Source organism: Rhincodon typus, chromosome 12, assembly GCF_021869965.1.
Source record: "Rhincodon typus isolate 14 chromosome 12, sRhiTyp1.1, whole genome shotgun sequence".
Lineage (NCBI taxonomy): Eukaryota > Metazoa > Chordata > Chondrichthyes > Orectolobiformes > Rhincodontidae > Rhincodon > Rhincodon typus.
This window is the reverse complement of record NC_063343.1, coordinates 10,925,599-10,949,166: the sequence shown is the minus strand read 5'-3', so window position 1 is coordinate 10,949,166 and position 23,568 is coordinate 10,925,599. Positions and strand designations below refer to the sequence as shown.

The 23,568-nt window shown below is 40.1% G+C and overlaps 1 protein-coding gene across 1 annotated transcript in view; it reads right to left on the bottom strand.

Moving 5' to 3' along the window:
* LOC109927920 (transcription elongation regulator 1) overlaps positions 1-23,259 on the bottom strand; it is a 33,592-nt gene extending 10,333 nt beyond the window's left edge. The window contains exons 1-8 of the mRNA XM_048603937.1: positions 23,125-23,259; positions 21,759-21,847; positions 19,379-19,536; positions 18,460-18,526; positions 16,930-17,065; positions 11,834-11,923; positions 8,043-8,161; positions 3,339-3,489 (exon numbers count right to left, since the gene is read on the bottom strand). Of these exons, the coding sequence (XP_048459894.1) occupies positions 3,339-3,489; positions 8,043-8,161; positions 11,834-11,923; positions 16,930-17,065; positions 18,460-18,526; positions 19,379-19,536; positions 21,759-21,847; positions 23,125-23,259 (945 nt within the window). The remainder of the gene's footprint in view (positions 1-3,338; positions 3,490-8,042; positions 8,162-11,833; positions 11,924-16,929; positions 17,066-18,459; positions 18,527-19,378; positions 19,537-21,758; positions 21,848-23,124) is intronic.
* Between the last annotated feature and the right edge of the window lie 309 nt (positions 23,260-23,568).

Below are 23,568 nucleotides of genomic sequence, written 5' to 3'. Positions count from 1 at the left end.
AACGTCGACTTTCCTGCTCCACTGATGCTGCCTGGCCTGCTGTGTTCCTCCAGCTCCACACACTTTTTGGGGTCCAATTTCATGGACATTGTGTATCTGATTGAGGTGGTCATTCTGTATGGGAAGGCCTCTATGGCCCATATTGCCACATGGGAATATAATAGCTGAGCAGAGCTCAATATCCACACTTCCAGCAGAGGGTGCTGAGTAGCAATCAGGAGAGTTAACGAATCTAAGGTTGCTGATGATACAGACTTAGTTGGGATTGTGGGCTGTCAGGAAGGCATGAAGTTGCAAAAGAGTTATAGAGAGATTACGTGGGTCGGCAACAAGGTGGCAGATGGAGTACAATGCGGGAAATGAGAGATTATTCACTTTGGTCAATAAAAATGTAAAATTTTTAAAATGGAATTAAATTGTCAAATGTTCATACTCAGAGAAATTTGGGTGCACTGGTACCGAGAATACATTAGCATGTTCATAACATAATTAAGGCAGCAAAAGACGTGTGGCCTTTATTACAAGGGGATTGGAGTACAAGAATAAGGAAGTCTTCTTAAAATTGTATGGGGCTTGGGTGAAACCACACATCTGAAAAACTGATAAATACAAAGTGCTGGACAGGATCTTTCAGCATTTGTGGAGAGATAAACAGTACTAATGTTTTGACTCCAATGAATTCTCTTTGGCACTCCAGTCATTGGACTGAAAATGTGAACACAGGTTCTCTCTCCGTAGATGTTGCCAGGCTTATAGAATCTCTACAGCACAATGCATTTAAGATCTCTAGCACTGGCAATGTTTTGTTTTTAACTGGAAAACTGTGTGCAGTTTTGACTTTTGTATCTAAGGAAGAATATAACTGCTTTGAAGGCAGTTTCAGCAAAGGCTCATTCGATTGATTTCTGGAATGAGGGTTGTCCTATGATGACACGTGAGAAAAGTGGGCCCAGTATTCTCTGGAGTTTACAGGAATAAGAGGGTAATCTTCTTGAAATATGCAACTCAAAAAGAGGTTTGAGAGTTTGTTTTTGCTGGCTAGGACATGTAAAGCCCAAGATCATAGTCTCAGGATAAAACAACCACCATTTAGGACCAAATGGGAGGGTCTTATTCATCGCTTGGAATTGTAAAACTTTGGAATTATCTACCTAGAAGATTGTGAATGCTGCATTAATGAACGAACATAACTAAGATCAGGAATGATAACTTTCTCATGGTATCAATGGATATGGATAATGTGCAAATAAATGGATAAATGATCAGCCATGATTGTTTTGAATGGAATGGGCGAACTGCTTCAGGGGCTGAATGGTCTGGACCAGCTCTTACTTCTGACATCCTTAAAAAGAATGATGAAAACGGTGTTGCGGATGAGGGACTTCAATTACATGGATAGACTGGCAATGTTGGGCTGTTCTTCAAATGACAGGCTTGAGAGATGATGTGTTGGCGGCTGTTAGGACAGAGAAAACAGGGAAATATTGTTTCCATTGGTGGAAGGTGCAACGTGAAAGACCGTGTCTTAAAGGAGTGGCAGAAGAACCAGAGATGAAGTGGTGACTGACTCTTTTTTTTTAAAATGGAATGAGTGGTTAGGATGTGGAATGCACTGCAGGAGAGTGAGGAGAAGGCAGCTTCAAACATGGCTTTCCAAAGGGAATTGGATGATTATCTAAAGAAATAAAATGCAGGGCTACATGGAAAAGGCAGGTGAATGGAATAAGCTAAGTTACTCTTCAGAGGACTGGCATGGGCATGAAGGACTGAATGGCCTCTGTGTTGTACCAATCTATGACTTCATAATTTGAGAGTGGAAACCATTCTTGATTTCACAGCTCTGTAGCCCCCACCTCAATCCAGGGCAGCAAAGAAAATTATGGCACCACAATGGTCTGAATTTAGTGACCTGAACAAGGTTTCTGCAGCCACACTCTCTGCTACTCCTTCCAATCAAGCAATGGGAGATCTACAAAATGTTGTTTTACCTAACTCTTATAATTTGCCAGCTCTTTGGGGACAAAGCGAGCAACACAGAAGGGGATTTTGTTGGATGGGGCAAAGGAGAGCAACATGTAAACTAAACAAAGCATTTTTGTTTTAACAATTCAAGAAATATAATCTAATGCCAATATTCAAAGATCCGGAGAAGACTGAGAAAGCTTCACAACATACTGCGATACTATTACATATTGTAACTTGTTAAAGTACAACAAGACTAAATACAGATAGAAACATAAGTTAAAGTACCTTTACAAGAGTTAGCAATAGAATAAAGGCTGAACACGATCTGGTTCTATCCAGATCTTTTTTTTTTGATTGTTTTGTCTTAACACATTTCTGGGCACAACTCTCACTTCACAAGGAAAAGAACTAAAAAAATGTAAAGTACCAGAGCTGCGGGAGGCTAAAGTCACCACACAGAGAAACACCAATTCTTTCCTCACTAGGGATTCCCATAATACTTTGCTTGTCAGTGATTGACAGCTGTCAGACTGAACTGATTGATAGGCCGCACAGCACAAAACTGTAAAGACTATTCTCGTTATAAAACAGAATACATAAAATGGTTACAAAATGGCTTTAGAAAACATCAAAATGCAAAAGATCAACAAGTTACAATTTTTAAGAAAACAGATTTTATCAATAAACATGCAATTTTCAAATAAAAACATTTACAAGTAAAAATCTTTACTGTAGTACTGTAGTCAAATTTAAATTAGGCAATTTTTACTATTTCCAAAACCATTTAACATATTACCCTCTGAAAAGCATAATCATTATAAGCAGCTTCAGTCAAGATTTCTAAAAAAGAATATAAAAAATGTTAACGTTCATTTGTTAATTCTTTATATAAATTTATGGACAAAATTTACATGAATAGCAGATGCAACAGGAGAATGTTGAATATATGTCACAAATGATTAGGCTTCAGAGGTTGAAAGAATCACATTCACACAGCACACAGGGACTTCTGGGAAGGCTGCAGTGCGTTGTTATCATAATGCTATTGATGCCTCCTCCCTACCAAGCTGCATCCCAGTGGAAACCACATCCCCCAGGGCACTTGACACCACAGCAACACAACATTCAAAACTCATTAATTTTTAACACACGACCTTTATTTTTGATACACATTGATTTACACATTGGATTTTCTTCCCCTCAAAAGATAAAACTACTGCCAGGAAACCCAAAGATAAAAGTGCACACTGAAATACACAAATAATAATTAAAAAAAGGTAGATTTTGTTTAGCACGGTTTCTACTGGGAGAGTCTGGTGTCCCTCACATTCACGCTCCCACCACTCACTCCACTGGAACTACAACCACCTTACCTTCTCTGTCCGACTCTTCGAATCTTCCTTCTCTCGTTTCCTCACACTGGTAATAAACTCGATAAACATGCTTTCCCGATCTTTCATCTTTTCAATTGCTTTGAATCTGGAGTCTTTGCCATATTTGGCAGCAAAGTCACTGAAAGTGGATCTAAATTTGTGAAATATATAGAAATCAGAATTTAGGAGTTTTGGATTGGGTATTTTGTGATATTATAAGCAGATAAAGAGAAAAGACTTGAGTCAATTAAACTTCCTCTGCCATGTTGTTAGTCATGGTAGCTTCATCTTAACTACTTTCTCTCCAAATCCCATCATTCTCTATCTAGTTCCCTTCTATACATTCCAACTGATTTGGCTACCCACAATCTTCTGTAGCAGTGTATTCTCACTACTTTTTTGAAGATTATTCTTAATTCTCTTTTGAACAGCTTAGTAAACATTGTTGCTGTTGCTCCACAAGAAAATTAATCTATTTTCTAGGTTGACATAATGCAACCCTCATTAAATTTTGCGATTTTATGAACAATTTCTGAGTTGCAGTTGTTAAGCATTAGGAGTAGAACCTGGCCCTTTCATGGTACGAACTCTTGGTCAGGTTACTGCACCATAGTTGCCACCTATCTTCAGGTGCCATTCTTGGAACAGAAATTGTGACGGAAAGAGTTGATAGTGAAGCATTGAGCTGACTGATTATGGATTTGTACCCCACTCATACAAACTCATTTGTTGCAGAGTTAACTAAACACAGCGCGATCAAGATCAAAAATCAAGACCTGCTCAATTCTCTCGTGCACTGGCACTGGAGGGGACGGAGGCTGAATGCAGTTAACACAAATGGTTTCTCAGATAGAACTGTCTGACTCAGGACAAAGTAGGAAATAGAACCTGAGATCTTCTAGTTTTATTTTTAAATTCATTCATGGGATGTGGGCATCACTGACCAAGCCAGCATTTATTGCCAATCCCTAATTGCCCATTAAGAGTCAATACGACATAGAACTGTACAGCATAGGAAGGGGCCCTTCGGCCAATGAGGTTTTGCTGAACATGACGCCAAATGAAACTAGCCCCTTCTGCCTACCCTCGGTCCCCTCCCTCCATTCCTTGCATATTCATGTGCCTACCCAAAAGTCTCTTGAATGCCTTTATTGTATCTGCCTCCACCACCACCCCTGGCAGTGCATTCCAGGCTCCTGCCATTGTGTAAAAAAAACTTGCCCCTCATGTCTCCTTTGAACTTTTGCCCTCTAATCTTAGTATTAGACATTTCAAAATTTTACAGACTTCTTTCAACTCTTCCCTCAGCCTCCGCTGCTCAAGTGAAAACCTGAGTTTTTCTAGCCCGTCTCCTTACAGCTCATACCCTCTAATCCAGGCAGCATCCTGGCAAATCTCTTCTGCATCATCTCCAAAGCCCCCACATCCTTCCTGTATTGTGGTGACGAGAATTGAACGCAATACCCTAAGTGTGGACTAACCAAAGTCTTATAAAGCAGCAACATGACATCCTGACACTTGTACTCAATTCCCTGACCAATAAAGGCAAGCATGCCATACGCCTTCTTTACCGCCCTACCTACTTGCGTGGCCACTTTCAGGGAGCTCTGGACGTGAACCCCAAGATCCTTCTTTACATCAATGCTGTTCAGAGTCCTGCCATTAACTATACTTTACCTGAACACTTGATCTCCCAAAATGCAGCATTAGACTCTATTTGCCATCTCTCAACCCATACCTCCAACTGATCTATATCCTGCTGTATCCTTTGACAACTTTCTACACTATCCACAACTCTACCGACCTTTGTATCGTCTACAAATTTACTAACCCAACCATGTACGTTTTCATTCAAGTCATTTATGTATAACAAACAGCAGAGATCCCAGTACGGATTCCTGTAGAACGCCGCAAGTCATGGACCTCCAGCCTAAAATACACTCTTCCACCACTACGCTCTGCCTTCTATGGGCAAGCCAATTCTGAATCCATGCAGCCAAGTCATCGTAGATTCCATGCATCTTAGTCTTCTGGGTGAGCCTACCATGAGGGACCTTGTCAAAAGCCTTACTAAAATCTACGTAAACAACATCCACTGTTCTACCCTCATTGATCAACTTTATCACTTCTTCGAAAAGTTCAATCATGTTAGTAAAACATGACCTGCCCTGCACAAAGCCATGCTGACTGTCCCTAATTAAGCCATGCTTTTTGAAAAAGCGTAAATCCGATCCCTCAGAATTCTCACCAATAGCTTCCCATCCAATGAGACTCACCGGTCTGTAGTTCCCTGGATTATCCCTGTTTCCCTTCTGAAACAGAGGAACAACATTAGCTACTCGCCAATCCTCCGAGGCCTTTTCAGCGGCTAGCGAGGATACAAAAATCTTGGTCAATGTCCTTTCCTGCCCTTCTCAAGAACCTGGGGTAGACACCATTGGGGCCTGGGGACTTATCCACCTTAATGCTCTTCTTGAGATCCAACAACACTTCTTTCTTGATTTCAAAATACCCTAACATATTAGCATGCTCCACACAAATCTCACTATCCTCCATGTCCTTTTCCTGGGTGAATACCGACGCAAAATACTCACCTAGGATCTCACCCACATTCTCTGCCTCCAAGCACATGTTCCCTCCTTTATCCTGGAGTGGTCCTACCTTCTCCCTGGTTATCCTCTTGTTTTTAATTTATCTACAGAATGCCTTGGGATTCTCTTTAACCCTACTTGCCAAGGTCATTTCATGGATCCTTCTTGCTTTCCTAATTCCCTGCTTGAGTACTTTCCTGCTTTCCTTATACTCCTCAGAGGCCGTCAGATTTTAGCTTCCTAAATCTTTTCCCTTTTGACTACCTTCACAAACTCGTTACCCAAGGGACCCTTAACTTTGCCATCCTTGTCCTTCCTTCTTACTGGAAGATGGCGATCTTGAACTCTCCCCAGCAGGTCTTTAAACAGTTCCCACACGTCAAATGTGGACTTGCCTGATAACAGCTCCTCCCAATTAACACTCCCGAGCTCCTGCCTAATGCTGATGTAATCTGCCCTCCCCCAATTTAGGACTTGGTCTTGAGTTAGCCTCGTTCATATCTATCTTAAAACTTAAGGAGCTGTGGCCACTGTTTCCAAAATGCTGAGGCAGTCTGGAATCACATGTAGACCAGACCAGGTAAGGATGACAGATTTCTTACCCTAAATGACATTAGTGAACTAGATGGGTTTTTCTGTCAATTGTCAATGGCTTCACGGTCATCAGTGGATTCTTAATTCCACATTCTTTACTGAATTCAAATTTCACCATCTGCCATGAAGGGATTTGAACCTGGGTTGCCAATACATTAGTTGAGTTTCTGAATTAATAGTCTAGCGGTAATACCAATAGGCCACTGTCTTCCCTCCTCTCCTCCTCAAGTTTACAGGATTGAGTATTAGCTGGTATATAGGAAAGGAGGGCTTAATGACCTCTTCCCACTACACCACCAAGACATCACACCAGCTCTTTCAACATTCATCTCAGTTCTCCATCCCACATCACACACAGGCAACAACATATTGCCAAAAAAAATCACCAATCATGAGATAATATTATGTCAATCCTTTTAGAAGCATCAATCCATTCTGAATGAAGTTTAATCCAACTTAGTCTTAAATTCTAATTATGTTCCATTTTATTCACAAAAAGGTCATTAATACGGGACTATCAGAATTCAAAACAATTAATCTATTGTATAGAATGCCCTTGCAGTATGAAGAAAGTTTAATATATTCTCCATGGAAGGTTATGATCACTTAGCAAAAGGTTGAAGGACATAAAAGAATATCAGAAAGTTTGTAAATTAAGGTTGGACCCCACTAACACAACTTAATTTTTTTGCTTATGATGCGGCTGAACACTTCAGTATAAACTTAGAAGTTCAAGGGAAAAGGAAATTTTAATGTAAGAATCTTTTTCTTCAAAGTACTCTTTCATTTATCTGTGACAATATCATGAGCCTACTGTTAGTGGAGTTATAGAAACGTACAATTCCTCATCTGATGGCCATTTTGTTGCATCTTTCCCTGAAAGCTACTCTGCTGGCATCACTGACAGAGTTGCTTGCATGTTAAAGGAAGTATCTAATTCAAAAACTGTCAAACTATTTATAAATATGGGAGCTATTTCAGCTACCTAACCATAGAAAGTGAGTCAACAATGGTATCCAGCCCTTAGTATGTGCATCCACTGGCAGTTACACTTCTTTTGGTCACTGTAAAACTGGGACCCAAAATCACCATGAACTGAATAATTTAGCTCATTATTTCCCAATGCCAGATTCCATCAAACGTGCATTGAGGAGAAAGACATGAGCTAGCTGGCCTTCAATATGCATCAAATTCAACATCTTTTGAGCCAACAGCAAGAGTCCATCTGAAGGAGGAAAGAGGTTTGCCTAATTAAGCAAACATCTGAATGACAAGAGGTATCAGTTTGGTACGCAGAATTGTGGGAAAAGTTTGGTTAATAATAATGATATAGCAATGAAATTGTAAATCACAAATCCTCACAGTAGGCATATCCCCCCCAAGAGTCCTTCAGAGTCGACAGGAGTGATCAGATAAATTATGACTGAAAACTAATTTTATGCTGCAACTCAAGCTTTAAAGATGCCAAGGACGCATTGGTACTTAGACTTTGCAAGAAATAGAATTCAGCAGCACCTACCTGGGAGTTAACTTTGCATCTTCTAGTAACTTTTTGAAGTCTTCTTTTGATTGTTGCAGTTTGTTTTTCTTCTCTTTACGTTCTTCTTCAGCTCTAGTTTTAACATACTGGTCAAAAACCTGTCAGATCATAGGTCAACACAAAATTAAAACGTTAAAGAATGCTGAGTTTCTATTCACAGACAAAACTGATGACATTACCTAGACTTCCAAGAACTCAGAACTAAGGCTAGGCTGGATACGTATTTCCTTCCAGTTGATATGGAAGAGGTTGGGAGCCAGTACCTTCAGAACAAATCAAACTTGTACACCAAGTGAAGTTTTACAAGGTCATTTACAGAGCACAGCATAAAAGACGTAGGGACTCCAAAAAAAAAAATCACCTTTCCACAAATACTGCTAATTTTGTAAAGTAATGTCAGGTCTTAATTTTGACAGATGAGGAACAAACGCAAGAGCTGGAAATTCAAATTAAGGCTGTACACACCAATGGTTAAGCTACAGACTGGAGTACTGAAGAATAGTATTGTTCTGGTCACCACACTATAAGAAAAATGAGACTGGAGAGAATACAGAGGGGCTTACAAGGATGTTGCTTGAACTAGAGAATTTTAGCCATGAGGAATGAGTGGAGAGGCTAGGTTGCTTGGAAAAGAGAGATCAAGGGGAGACCTGGTTGAGGTGTATAAAAACGTAACGGAGCTATATAGAGTAAATACAAAGACCGCATTCCCTTTGATTCAGAGACCTGTAATGAGGGGGTATAGTTTTAGGGAAGACTAAGAGGTTTTGAGGGGGAAATGTTTTCATCTAGAGGACGATCAGGAACTCTTAGCCTGAAGGGGTAATATAGGCAAAAAAAATCCTCAAAATACTTGAAATGCAGTAACTTACAAAACTATGGACTAAGAGCTGGTAAGTGGGGTTAGGCTGGACATGATGGGCCGAATGGCCTCCTCCCATGTTGTACATTTCAATGATTTATGACTTGAAGCAGCAGAATTCATTTGTCAGCAGAGCAGCAAACTAACATCAGGTCAGAAATTGAAACCCAGGTCTCAGATCCCACTTGTTCAAGAATATTCTTAAATTCGGGTGGCACAGTGGTTAGCACTGCTGTCTCACAGCACCAGGGACCCAGGTTCGATTCCACCCTCGGGCAACTGTCTGTATGGAGTTTGCACATTCTCCCCATGTCTGTGTGGGTTTCCTCCCACAGTCCAAACATGGGCAGGTTAGGTGGATTGGCCATGCTAAATTGCCCATAGTGTTCAGGGATGCGTAAATTAGGTGGGTTATAGGGGGACGGGTCTGGGTGGGATTCTCTGATGGTCGGCGTGGGCTTGTTGTGCCAAAGGGCCTGTTTCCACACTGCAGGGATCCTATGATTGAAGCATAAATAGCTACACAGTTCAATTCCACATTGCAGATCTAGATTTATTAAACAACTGTCCTAATCAAAAGGAATATGTGCTCATAATGCTCACTGTAACCTGAAGATATTTAGGATGTTGCATTGTGTTAATGAAATCTAAGTCACCATGAACCAAACCTGAACAAACTTTCCAAATGTCCTCAGGGCAATGTACAGTACTGGAACCAATCTGCATCATTAATTGCACCATCACACTGCAATCTATCCCGTTTTTACCAGTCTTAGCATGATGCCATCCATTATCCATTTTCCTAATATTCTGTGGATGTCACATGCAACGTATCCACACAACTGATTACTGATGATACATTGCAGCTCATGCATTGCAATTTGGAATTGGCAACAGACTGCATGCCATTGGATGACCTGAGTGAATATTTAAAGTATTATTTCCCATTTAAGGTATTAACCCATGAACACAGATATTCATGTCAGCTGCAGACTGGCATGCAGTACTTGGGACAGATAGGAAGCGAGAACAGGAAGGACCATGGAGTGTGTTTTTCAAAGCCAATTTTAATAAATATGCATTTATATTTGCATACGTTTTACTGCAGCTCGATCAGACTTCAAGACTGAACTTGCGAATGCCAATATATGGTAACAATCAGAACCAAGATCAGAACTGAATTGGATGTGATTTTGAATCAGAAGTGAATGCACCATAGCAGATGACACAAAATAGGTGGGAAGCAAGTAATGGGGAGGACACAAAAAATCTACAGAGGAAGATAGACAGATTAAGTGAGTAGACAAAAACTCAGTAGATGGAACATGATGTGCAAAAATGACAGATTATACACTTTGGCAGGACGAATACAGGAGCTGACTATTATTCAAATGAAGAGAAACTGCAGAAAGTTGCAAAGGAGTGGGAATTATCGGTCCTTGTGCATGAATCACAAAAAGCTACCATCCAAGTTCAGCAGGTGGGCAAATGGACCGTGTGTCTTTATTTCAAAGAAATTGGAGTCTAAAAAGGATATCTAGCTAAAACTATACAAGCACGAGTCAGACCACACCTGGAATAATGCGAATATCTCTGGTCCCTTTATCCAAGCTAAGATGTACTTTAATGGAAGCAATCCAGAGAAGGTTCACACGGTTGATTCCAGGTATGGAGGGATTTTATGTGGATAGGTTGAATAGTTTGGGATTAAAAACAAGTACTAGAGAAACTCAAGGCTCCTTTAAGTTGCTGCGTAAAATAAATTAAAGGGGCCACACTTTTAAAACACCAGCTATTCCACCAAAAACACAGGATACATTGCTTGGTGCCTCTGGCATCCACTCCTAACAGATATACAGGGACATCACAATATAACAGGGCAAGCTTCCTTGTTGTCAGCTGTTAGTGAGTGGCCAGTACTTATGGAACTGAACCACACTAAGACTGACCCTTTAAAGAAACAGGAGGAGGAGGAGGATTTGAATAATATGCTTACAAAAATTATCCAGATGTTGCTGGATATGTTTTGACCTCATCTTTTTAAGTGACAGGAGTTTCACACAGATACAGCAAATCATTGTCCTGCTTAGCACTGTTTCACTTTAACATCAATAAATTAATGGGGTGTTTAATTCCCAGGGTTGAGAGATTCATTTTAACATGGTTTCCATGACTCCGCTACAGAGCCCAGTCACGATCGATACCCTGCCAGCCAGGGAGAGGGAGAAGAAGGCCAAGAACCTGCAGTCAGCCACGGGGAGCAGCTCCATCATGTCCAAGCAGACTCAGGAGGCAGCGTTGGCCAGCAAGAGCAGGGCCATGGGCTCTCAAAAAGATACCATCAGGCAGTGACTACAATGTGGCACAACAAGCGATGGATCAAGCTGGCAATCTGGAGCTTAATGAGAAAGGAGTACCTGGTGCAGACTTTGAGTAACAGTCCCTCCAGCTGTGGGTCAGGGAGGACTATAGACTGCAAATCAGAGGCTCAGTGAAGGGAAAAAGCTACAGGTTAGATGGTCAGCAAAGGGAAGAGGCTGAAAGTCAGAGGGTCAGTGAAGGGTACAGGTCACAAGTCAGATCATGGAAGGTAAGAATCTGCAGTTATTAGGAGGATCAGTGAGTAGGTACTTTATGTAGAAAGATTTTGTATTTTACAAGTTCTTATTTACTGTTGTAAGAATTCAGCAATCTAAAGAATCTCAACTAACATTTGATACGATGTTCTAATAATTTTTTTCTGATAAGAAAGGCTATGCAGAATGTAACTCCAGTTCTAACATTTATTCCCATGGAAACACACGTTTCACTTCAAGTTGCAACGTTCAGGAACACAGCCGCGACTTCAAGTGGGAACTCACTGTAATTCCCTCATCTCTCCCAGTGCAGTTGATTGTCTTACTGTTACCTGCTTTCTTTCCTTCGGATTCAGGAGGAGGTATCTCGGATCAAAAACAATCTTGTGGAGTTCCTTCTCCCATGTAGAGAATGCTGAGACCTAAATGAATGAACAGGGAAATAAACAAAAAGCAACTGAGATGAATTTATCCAAAAGGCACTGGAGATGTGCAGAAAGGAAACTGTTACACAGAGAACAGAAATGAGAATTCCAATTTTGGCCCCTTTGCACTTCTACCAGCCCAAAAGAAAAAAATCTGCTAACACATTAAAGAAAACTAACTAAACCAAACTCCTCCAATTGCCTACATTTATAACGTGACGAGTCTCCGTGAAACCAATCATTCCAAGTTTAATTGTGGTCTTGCTGTAGCAAGGTCGACTGAGTTAATGTGCTGGACTCAAATATCAGTCTCTCCAGAGATGTAGATTTGAAACCCACTGCTGTCAGCTTTGATTTGAATTCTCTTTCAGATGTTGCGCCGTCTTCTTTATTGTCCTGTGTAGCACAGTTGGTCAGCACGTTATGCTGTTAACTCGAAGGTTGGTGATTTGAGGCCACGTGGTGTCGTAGCCACAGATGCTTTTAGGGCCCTCTTGTGGTATAAAGGTAGTGCCCCAATTCCTGAACCAAGAGATACAGTTTCAAATTCCACCTTCTCCAGAGGCGCATCATAACATTTCTGAACAAGTTGTTAAGCAAAATTGTTTAATTCTGGTCCTGAGGGCCCTCTTGTAATGCAGTGGTAGCGTCCCTACCCTTGGACCAAGAGACCCAGGTTCAATTCCAACTGCTCCAGAGGCGTGTAATAACAACTCTGAACAGGTTGATTTAAAAACTAGGTTAACTTATAAAAAATTAAACCTGGTCTTGGGGCCCTCTTGTGGTGCAGTGGTAGTGTCCCTATCCCTGGGCCAACAGGCCCAGGTTCAAGTCCCACCTGCTCCAGATATGTGTAATAACAACACCTCTGAACAGGGTGATCAGAAATATTGTTTTAATTCTGGCTGCAGTTGATTTTAGTGAGAATGACAACAAAACCAAAATTTAAGGTGAAAAATAAAAGCAATGTCAGCACAATGGCTCACTGGTTAGCACTGCTGCCTCACAGTGCCAAGCACCTGCATTTGATCCCATCCTTGGGTGACTGTGTGTGGAGTCTGCACATTCTCCCTGTATCTGTGTGGGTTTCCTTCGGATGCACAGGTTAGGTGGATTGGCCATGCTAAATTGCCCATAGTGTCCAGCGATGTGCGGGCTAAGTGGATTACCCACTGTAAATGCAGGGTTATACATAAGGGGGGTGGGTCTGTGTGGGATGTCCTTCAAAGGGCTGGCATGGACCTGATGGGCTGAATGGCCTGCTTCCACACTGCAGAGGTTCTATGATTCTGCTGTGTGACATCTACTGAAAGGTATGCTGAAGTAGAAGTGGATTCCCAGTGATGCTCTCTATAGTGAAATAGCCTGCCACAGTTCAGGCTCAATGACATGTCAGAAGGTAGCTGATGCCTACGAGACTGTACCTTGATGAGTAGCCAAAATCTTCAGGAAAGAATAGGAAACGAAGATTGGACAGATTCCAGAGAATAATAAAATCTAATTCAACCATACCCAAAATTTCACCTTAAATGACTACAGCTTCCATCTCTACCAGAAAAGACAAGCAACAGTGGGATGCTGACAATTTCGCTACTAATTGGCCTTGAATTCCATTGAACAATTATGCTATCAGTCAACTAGTTTCTCATTAAAAGATCCACCACCGGGTGACATTTTAAATGACCACAGCAGGAGCTCCCATGGAAGCAAAGCCTTGAAGTTTAATCTTTTGATTTCAAGTTCTGTAAGCTCTCTTTATGCCATGGTGCATAAATTAAGTGAGATCCGTTGGGCAAGGAAGTACCTGAAGATCATGTCATACAATGAATCCTAGGAAGTGCAAGATGTTGGGAAAGATGATGAGAGAAAAGAGTTAATAGATAACATACAAGGGCATGCCATGAAATGTATAACTCTGGAAACAATGGAAAGGTCAATGTACCTTACATTAGGTTATTGTCAACCATTAAAAACATTTTTTTAAAAAACAAGTAGTGCTTCTTTATTGCATCTAAATCAGCACATCATACTCGTAAAGCTCAAAAGTAGGTTTGTACCTCTTTCTCCCCTCCCTGACGGCCTGGCGTCCAATAAGAGTCCAAGAATTAGTCAACGAGGGTCTCATAAGCACACAATATCTGGGGTTATACGCAAAGTTTAATGCATTTGAAGTTGTAACTCAAGATGCATCTGCAGGAGGTAACAGCATTTAAACAATATGCCAAAATAAAACCATAACTGCCTGAGTTTCAAAAGCTGTCATGCAAGGGTTCAGGACTGCATGAGGTCTTCAAACCACAGGTTGCAGACTACTGCACTAAACCCCAGGTTCACAGGCACATGGTCACAGAATAAAAGGTTGTTCATTAAGGACTGAGATAAAGAGGCACCTCATTCAGGCAGTGTGGAATTTTTGGAATACTCTACTACACAGTGCTGTAGAAATTCAGGCACAAAGTTCAAGAGAGAGATTGATAGATTTCTATTTACTAACGACATAAAGGTATATGGGGGTGCACAGGAATATGGCATCGAGATAGATGATCAGCCACAATCTAGAATGGCAGGGCAGTCGTAACAGGTTGAATGGCTTACTCCTGATCTTATGTTTTTCCTTTGGTGTTTATTTGAATTGAGCTAATATTTGGAGAGTGAAGATTGATTTCAGCTAGGTTTGGGAATGAAAAACAGCTGTCAGGAGTCCTCTCCTCATCATGGTTCCCATTTTCAAGCCCAAGTGCTAGGTTGGGGCTGGTTCAGCCCAACTATGATGCCTTAAATAGCCTATCGACACTAACTGTGTCAGCTCACATCTCAATAACTTGGCTTTATGTTTCGAATGTGGCCTTAGCACAAATTTATGTAATTGAGGCAGAAAGACAGAGAGAGAGAAAGAAAGATTGGTGTAAAAATATAAATTATCCACCTGGTAAGATGGTCATTTTTATTCAAATGACAACACCGTCCACTGTGAAGGACAACAGTTTACCTGACTAAGGAAACTACGCACCGAGTCATAAAAGTGTCATGACATATCAATGAGATGGTGAAACATACAGTCTTCCAGTTTCACTTGTATATAGTTTCAAGACTTGCGCCACATTACCCATATTTTTGGCATGAAGCTAAGCTAAAGTTATTCATGCAACACTAACTTCTCCAAAGCTATTAGGCCTGCAGGATCTGTGGGATTCAATGGATCGGAATGTGGTGAGGGCGCAATTTTTGAAGGTAAGGTAATCACTTTACATCACATTGTGCAACAAAAAAGGGAAGCACAGCAATGTTAAAAATTTGTATTTATACACAGTCTTTAATCTTAAATACAAAAATATCTCAAGGTGCTTCACAGAGGAATCAAGATGTGGACTCATGAATTTTGTGCAAATTGGGAAAAATAATCAAGTATTACACAAGCAGAATGGGACACACTGATTTGAGCTAAACCGAGAGAATCACAAAATCAGACCAAACTACCATAAGCTTCTGTGAAATGTTTTATCAAAAATGGGAGGACTCTTCCCTCTTGGATGTGCAAACAAATTGGACCTAATTAATGTGCACCACAGCAGCTATGGAACAGTTCACTTCTTACAAAATCCATCACAATCCCTGAAGGATTTAGGTCATATCTATTCATTCACTTGGCTAGGACCGCTGTCACTCACGTACCTTGAAGATCCAAATGACTGCAAATTACTTTATGAGTCCCACAATACTTCAGAGTTTTACAGCATCTGAATGGAGGAAACAGCAAATTCTTGTTCTAATTTGCATTACAGCGCAAATAAGGATAACGTCCTGATCCAAATGCAACTGACATGTAACCTTGGCTAAGAATGCTGGGAAGTTGCTAAGAAATGCCTTGTAACAAAACCAAATCAAATATGATTAATCTATAGTCAAGTCAGAACAGTTACTAACTGAAGAGTTGAAAGGAATGTCACTTATTTGCAGAAGGGACAAAGTAAATCATAAAGACTTGAAACTTACTTTGGTTGACAAGTTGTAAATTAGCGTTCAAGCCCAGATAGAGATAATTTCCAAACTGTTTGAATGAAATGAGATACTGAGTCATCCTTAACTATTGTGTTGGAAAGATTCAAAGAGCCAAGATATGTACTTGAACAGTGGGGTTTAAAACAAGGTTCAACAGATGCAGGCAACTGTTCCATGATGTGGACCAGCACATGAGACAGAATCCAATAATGAGATTAAATTGTCTTTTGCTTAGTGCTGAGGGGTCTCAAACCAAAATAAATTCTCCTAGTCTCTGACCAATTATGGTAGGCCCAAGCCGACAAAAACTATAACCAGCAATCTTGCTCAAGACACCGCAAAATATGGTTGATGGAAGAGGCAAGAAGAAAGGGAAGAGTTCCTTGCCTTGGTTCATATATACAAATTCAATTAATGCTGACACGCGATCTGTCTGAAATGGGATGGTTCTACTTTCTTCCATGCCAGACTCCCTCAGTACAATCAGTGCAAACACTATACCTCTTAAGCACTCCCTTGGTGTCTCAATTTGACAAGCAAAAATGAGGTACAGATAACAACAAATATAACAAATTGAAAATATTTCAAAATTACTTGAATTAATCTGACCTTTCATGACATCTTTACAATAGGAAATGAGGTTTCCACAAGATTTCACCAACTGGTTCGTGCTCAACTCAAATACTGTAAGGGAACAAGAACTGTCTGGATTTCACTACTAAGTGAGTAGGAATGTCTATCAATTGGTTATGGATAAGAATCTACTCAATGACCACAGTAATAACGGGAATATTGGGGCCCTCTTGTGGAACAGAGATGAAGTCCCTACTCCTGGGCCTGGGTTCAAGTCCCAGCTGTTCCAGAGGTGTGCAATAACATCTCTGACCAGGTTTATTAGAAAAACAGGTTAAATTTTAAAAAAATTAAAGGGGAACGGTGGTTACTATAGGTGATCCAGGCCTTATTTTCCAGATCTTGTACAAAAAAATCTACATCATTCTTACCCCTCTCTCAAGTAGCATATCTCGGAACTGTTTCATGCGAGAATCCAGCGGGACAATGGCCCTCTCCCGGGCTGCTTTGATCTCAGCTTCCATAGCTGCCTCTTTCTCAGATTCTGGATCTTTGAGATCATCCTTCCTGCAATATTTTTCAACACAAAAAAATTACAACTTCACAACTGAAAAAAAAAATCTGATCCCATTTGCAGTTTTATTTTGTATTTTTCATAGGACATGGACTTTGCTGGTGAGGTCTACATTTGTTGTTCATCTCAAATTGCCTTGAGGTGGTGGTTGTGAACAGCCTTCTTGGAATTACCATAGTTCTTTATGTGTAGGTAGACCCAGATGGCTGTTAGGAAAGAAGCTGCAGGACTTTGGATCAGTTCCAAGGAAGGAATGGTGATATATTTCTAATTCTGGATGGTGTGTGACATGGAGGAGTACATCCAGTTCATTTCTGACAAAACCGGACTAACCAATCATTTTGCATGGGGGAGGACAGGGGGACACATTTCAATTTTTCTCTCACTCACTGGTGCACAAACTTAAGAGATACAGGTTTGGCACAACACTGCACATGAATTGCAAAACAAACCTGAAATAATAAATTATTTTAGTAAACGATAAATTTAAATAAATGCATGACTCATAAAAGTGACAAGTGCAAAGTGCCAAACAACACCTCAGGTGATATACGTTGAGTTGGCCTCAATGAAGTTTATATGAAAGTGGCTTTTCAGCTCACATTTTATGCATCTTCTAGTCTGCTTCATATGGGGGTGGAGGGTGGGGGAGGATAAGAGGGAAGAAGAGGAGGAAGGAGGAGCAAAGTCCATCCCTCTCTCTTGCTTGCACTTAATGTGTCCATCTCTCTCTATTGATACCTCCCAGCTACGTCCAAGCGTCTCTCTCTCTCTCTGAGTATCCATGAGCATTTCTCTGTCCTTCCTGCACACAAACGTGTGCGCGTGTCTCCAGTCTTCCCTTCAACTCATCAATAAACCTGTCTGTCTATCACCACCATTTACATACTAATACTTCTCTATGACTATCCATCCAATTTGTGCATGGACGTGCTTTTGTCTCTGTCTCTCCCTGTCCCCATCTATCCACTGCACTCTTCCCTTCCACTTGTTCTCAATCCTCATCCTCCCTCCTGCACACGCCATTTCCTTCATTTCAGCTAAAATAGGAACGCTGAGGGACAAGCCTGTTAATGAAATAGAGGATTGCATGGGGCCACAGAAAGCTGCTGCAAGTTACCAACTACGCCCACTTCAAGAATATCCACATGGGTGCGACACCGATAGGCAGCTGGCACACAAGGAACTGTACCTAAGCTGGAGTTAGTGCTTTTGAGAAGGAAAGGAAAAAGATTGGAGTTGGACTGCTTAACATTACATACATACGTATAGCAACACACTGCTTTTAACGCATTGCATTCAACCAGATGAAAGAAAAAGAAACAATGCAGACTGCATTTTGAAGGCTTCCTGCACAGGGCAGATTTATCAGGCTTTACATACTCACTTTCGCTTCTTTGCTTTAATTGGTTCATCATCATATTCATCTTCTAGGGGTTCAGTCTCCTCTTTAACTAGATAAAAGGAAAAATATTTTAAATTTGAAAACAAAATTTCTTGGCCCCACTGGCAGAGTTTGGTTTATTCAAAATTAAATAAAAAGATTAATTTTTGTTAAACAGTTTAGTTCTTCGATAAAATAATTCATGCTGAACTCTAAGTAAACTCACACTTTTACTAAGAGCCATTGCTGAGTGAAACTTATGTTTTAATTTAAATTAACATGAATTTGTACCTTCACATCAGTCTACATGTCAACAGAAGGAAACAAATCGCAAATGAGAATGTCAGTAAAACCGCAACTTTCTACTGTTGTAAAAACAACTACTTTAAGTATTATGTCCACTGATCAATTAAAATTAAAACTCTGGGCTACCTAGGTCCCGCATTCTGTAGAATGGTCAACCACAATCAATTAACACAAAAAGCAATGACCAAAGATGAGCTTGAATCCCATCATGGGCAGATGGTGAAATTTTAAATCAATGAAACAAGGAATTAAAAGCTAGCCTAATGGCATTCATGTAACCACTGTCAATTGTTGTAAAAAACCCATCTGGTTCACTAATATCCTTTAAGGAAGAAAAATCTATTTTCCTTACCTGGTCTGGCCTATATGCAACTCCAGACCCACAACTACTCCCTGAACAATCTCCCTGATCTAGCCAGCAACAATCACATCCCATGAACTCAAAAAACTACATCATTAAGTAAAGAACTCACAGAGAAGCTATGTTCTCTCAGTGATGTACGTAAGCACATTCTGACAATGGAGAATAATTCAAACTGCCAGTTCAAGCATCAGATATACTATATCAGAGGCAATGTTACAGTAAGGAATCAAGACATTGATCAGAATTGCTTACCGGGTTTTTTCTCATTCTCAGACTTTTTATGAGGCGGCTCCTGGATAATTTTGTCCACATCCGCTCTTCCAACCAACTCATCTGGCCGATCCCACATTGACAAGCGGGTTGTTGGGTTATAATAAAATACCCGCTCATCACCAGTCCACACAACACACCTGCAATGCCAATGAAACACCTATGACCAAATGCTTCCTTACTAAACAGCAATCATGACTCGAGCCTGTCTCTTTACAGAAAATGAGATAGTTTTTCAAAAGTGACAAACCTAGATTAAGAACCAACATCTATTGTACAAGATATCAAAAATTGATAAGTATAGAAAAGATGAAGCAATTCCCGAAAAGGTGAGCAGGCAACAGCAAGTATAGATTTTGAAAGAAGGGTGTAGGATGGAGGAAAGAGTGAGAATTCAAAGACATTCAGAAGTATTAAGTATGTGGTAACAAGTAGTTGGGAGTGGAAGACACATCTGAAATGAAGAAAACCTCAATTTAAATGATGAACAGTGGAGAAAATTCCTAACTATCATAACATCAATAACACAGACAAAAGGGGCATACAAAGGTTGAAAAGCGGTAAGAGACAAGATAAAATACCAACAAGACTGAACGTAGCATAACCACTCCAGAAGATGGGTTGTGAGATGGGAAGAAGAGTCAAGGATTGCTGAAAGTACAATCCAAATGAGGAGTGCAATTATTTTAAGCCAAGTTATCTGTCACATTTTGTAAACAAAGTGTCCAAGCACCATCTACTGGCAGCATACCTGTATGTTTATATTCTTTCCTAGTGCTGACTTGCTCAGTGGTCAAGGTTTTGCTTTTGCTGCTCTATCATGGGCTGTTGCCGGCCACTCTTATCTTCTACTAACAAAAGAACAATCCACCAGGCCATGGGAGTGAGGGTTCACTACCCAGAACAAATCTAACCTGATTAAGCTTTAAAAAAACTTATCCATTAGTCTGTAAAGAACGAACAGCACATCATGTGAAATACAAGGAAAGTGTGTCCCAAAGAAAATGAAGAAGAACTGCAGATGCTGGAATCAGGCACAAAAACTGAAATTGCTGGAAAAATTTATCAAGTCTGGCAGCATCTGTGGGGAGAAAGCAGAATTAATGTTTCGGGTCCAGTGACCCTTCTTTTGAAGTTCTCCCAGTTGAGTTTCTGCAGCAATTTCTGTTTCTGTTTCAAAAGTCAGTCCAAATTTGAAAGACAGTACTACAGTATTTGGATTTCAAGTTATGGGTGATCAAAAGCAAAGGGGACAAAAAATAACAATACCTCTTGACAGATACTTCTGATGCCTTCAACTGGAAAAAAAAATTGTTTGAAAAAATTGTTTCAATAGGACACAGCATCTCAACAGTGCCATTTAATTTGGCACCAGTGAACTGATGACATTTATTATAGGAAAGCAAATGTCAGGCTTTCTTACAAGTCACTGATTCAATGCTCCCTGCTGCTTTTCTTCAGCATTTTGAGAGTGGATGATGAGTGCAGTTTTAGTGCACTGAGTGTTTCATGGTCGCTAGCAAAGCGCGTTAGAAATTACATGGTGTTAGCTCGGGACCAACCATAATTTAAAAGCGTAAAACTTAAGGCCCGAGACAAACAGTGAACAAATATCTAGATAGACAAGTCCTGGCTCATTAAAAAAAATCTTCTTTACACCAAATCAATTCAGTTTGATCAAAACTAAAATAAAATGGTCAGGCAAATAAAGTTGTGTATTGCCTGCATTCTTGTTCTTCTGCTGTAACGCTGAGGACTCCCTCCGCCAAAGCAAATACCCAAACTCAACACGAGGGAGAAACTGAACTGAGTCTGTTGCAACTCTCAAGCACCTTTATCAGCCTGATTTAAAATAAGACATTGCCTCAACTTAAGTAAGGCTGCCTGCCTGTCCACCCACTCAATTCAGAAATGGCAAAGATAAATAAGTCAATAAACACCAAAATAAAGGCTGATTTTCAAACATGAAGGGAAGAAAAAGTAGAACAGAAATTATGGATTTACATTGGACAATTATAGATTTTTTCATAAATGCAAAAATATCCTGCACTCAGCTTTCACCTAAAATGAAAACCTACAATCTATGGATCTTTAATGCGAAACTGAATGCAAAAGACTATCCTTCTACCTCAGGAACCTAGTAAAAATCCAGCCCAGATTAAAAGTTTGAAAGTCTCCTCTGTCAGCCACATGTTGTGACACAACTATAATCAAGCAGCATACAGGAAATACAACTGGAATATTGATCTCACAACTTATTACCTTAAAAGTTTATTTACTTTTGAAGATTATTTTAAATTTCATAGATACAAAAACAAATACCCAAGGAGCACCAGCTTAGTGAACACATCTGCATACGTACCATGGCGTGCCAGGGACAGGAGTGGTGGCCACAGGTTTGGCTTTTTGTGCTGCCTTCTCTTCTTCAGTCAACACCTCCTCTTTTGGCTCCTAAAAATGACAGGCAAGCAAATAGTTGTATTGTAGAAGATTACTGATTAAAGCTTCACAACAGGAATTTCCAAGCTATTTATCTTTGCAAGCAGTACAAGTGCTATCAAAGAGCCTTATAGACCAGAAGAAAAAGTTGAAATGAATACACCCGTGAACGCTCATCTCTCACAACCTGGAGATACTGTCAAGCTTTGATGTTCTGATGGCAAACTTCTCCAAATAAGGTAGCAGTGCTAAAAATAATCTATTGCATATCTCCAGGCCCAGAAGATTCAAAAAGGGCAAGACAGCAAGTAAGAAATGTAAGCAGAAGTAGGAGTTGTTGAGTACACTGGGACGGTTGAGATTTGCAAACTGAGACACCCTTGCTACAGTACCCGACTGTGAAAGCCATATTATTGTCAAAATACTGGATTTGACCAAATATCTTTAGCAGTGTGAAATGCTACACATTAGGAGTAGGAACCATTCAAGGTGCTCAAAGCAAGAGTACAGTATTACATGACACAAGTTCAAAAAAAAATCCAACAGCATATTGGCACCAATGCAGTGAACGGGCCGATGACACTGAAGTAGTATTTATTCTCAAAGCATTCTGGAATAAAAACATAAAAGAAGGATGTTCAATATTAACAATATTGAAGTCTTCTTTTCAAAGAGAGATCATTCACAATATGTGGGGTTGTGGCAGGCTCTCTCTTGCATCAACAGGAGGTAATTCTAATGGCCTTGGGCAGTTAACAGTCAATTGCATTGAAGTCACACATACACTAGATCAGGCAACGACAACAGGTTTCTTCTTCCTTTAAAGTGCATTAAGAAACCAATTGGGTTTTTAAATAATAATCTAACAGTCACTTTTTTGTTTTTCATGTAACTTGTTTATTCTCGGATTATTTTTTAAATAAATTGAGTTTAAATTCTCAAATTGACATGGTGGGATTTGAACTCTTTCTTGGGATTATTAGTCCAGATCTCTGGATTACTAATCTATGATCATGAACACACGATCTACTGTAATTTACTTTCACTTCTATGCCACAGTTTAAAAAAGAATTGGTTGAGGAATCCAATAATTTCAAAGCATTACTCATTTGGCAGTCAAGTCATTCAGACCAGGGCACATCCAAATTTCAATGCTAGTTTGTTCTGAGTGAGCTGTTCTCAGCTGGAGCTGATGTAGTCATTCCGTGATTGGCCTGGGGGGAAAGAAAGATGTCTAACTCTTCCCTTGAATGGATTGAAGCCGCTGTCTATACAGCCTGCTCACAGACCTCTTTCTTCTCTTTTGGAGGTTCCTCTTTAGGCTCTTCCTCTTCCATCTCCATTGGCTCGGGTTCTGCTGGCTCTTTACTGGGTTCTTTTGGCTTCTCAACTTCTTTATCTGCTGTAGAGAAAAAAGTATTCATATTAGTTCCTCAACCATGAAACACTTACCAGAAACTCAGTTTGCTTTGAACCAAAAATTGAATGCAACTGTTTCAACCTTTAAAGATGGAAAAGAAAATTAAATCTGAAAGCAAAAATACATGTAACCCTTGCTAAAAAAGTGCAAGAAGCGTAGCTGGATTCTGGCACCTGTTGTAGGAGGAGTTCTATAGTGATCAATTGTTCACCTAACTACCTGCTCTCATACCAGAGTGCCAATAGCAAAGTGGTCTAAGAATACGATATAGTTCAGCAAATGTTACACAGGCTAACAGATAACAGGTTCAAAC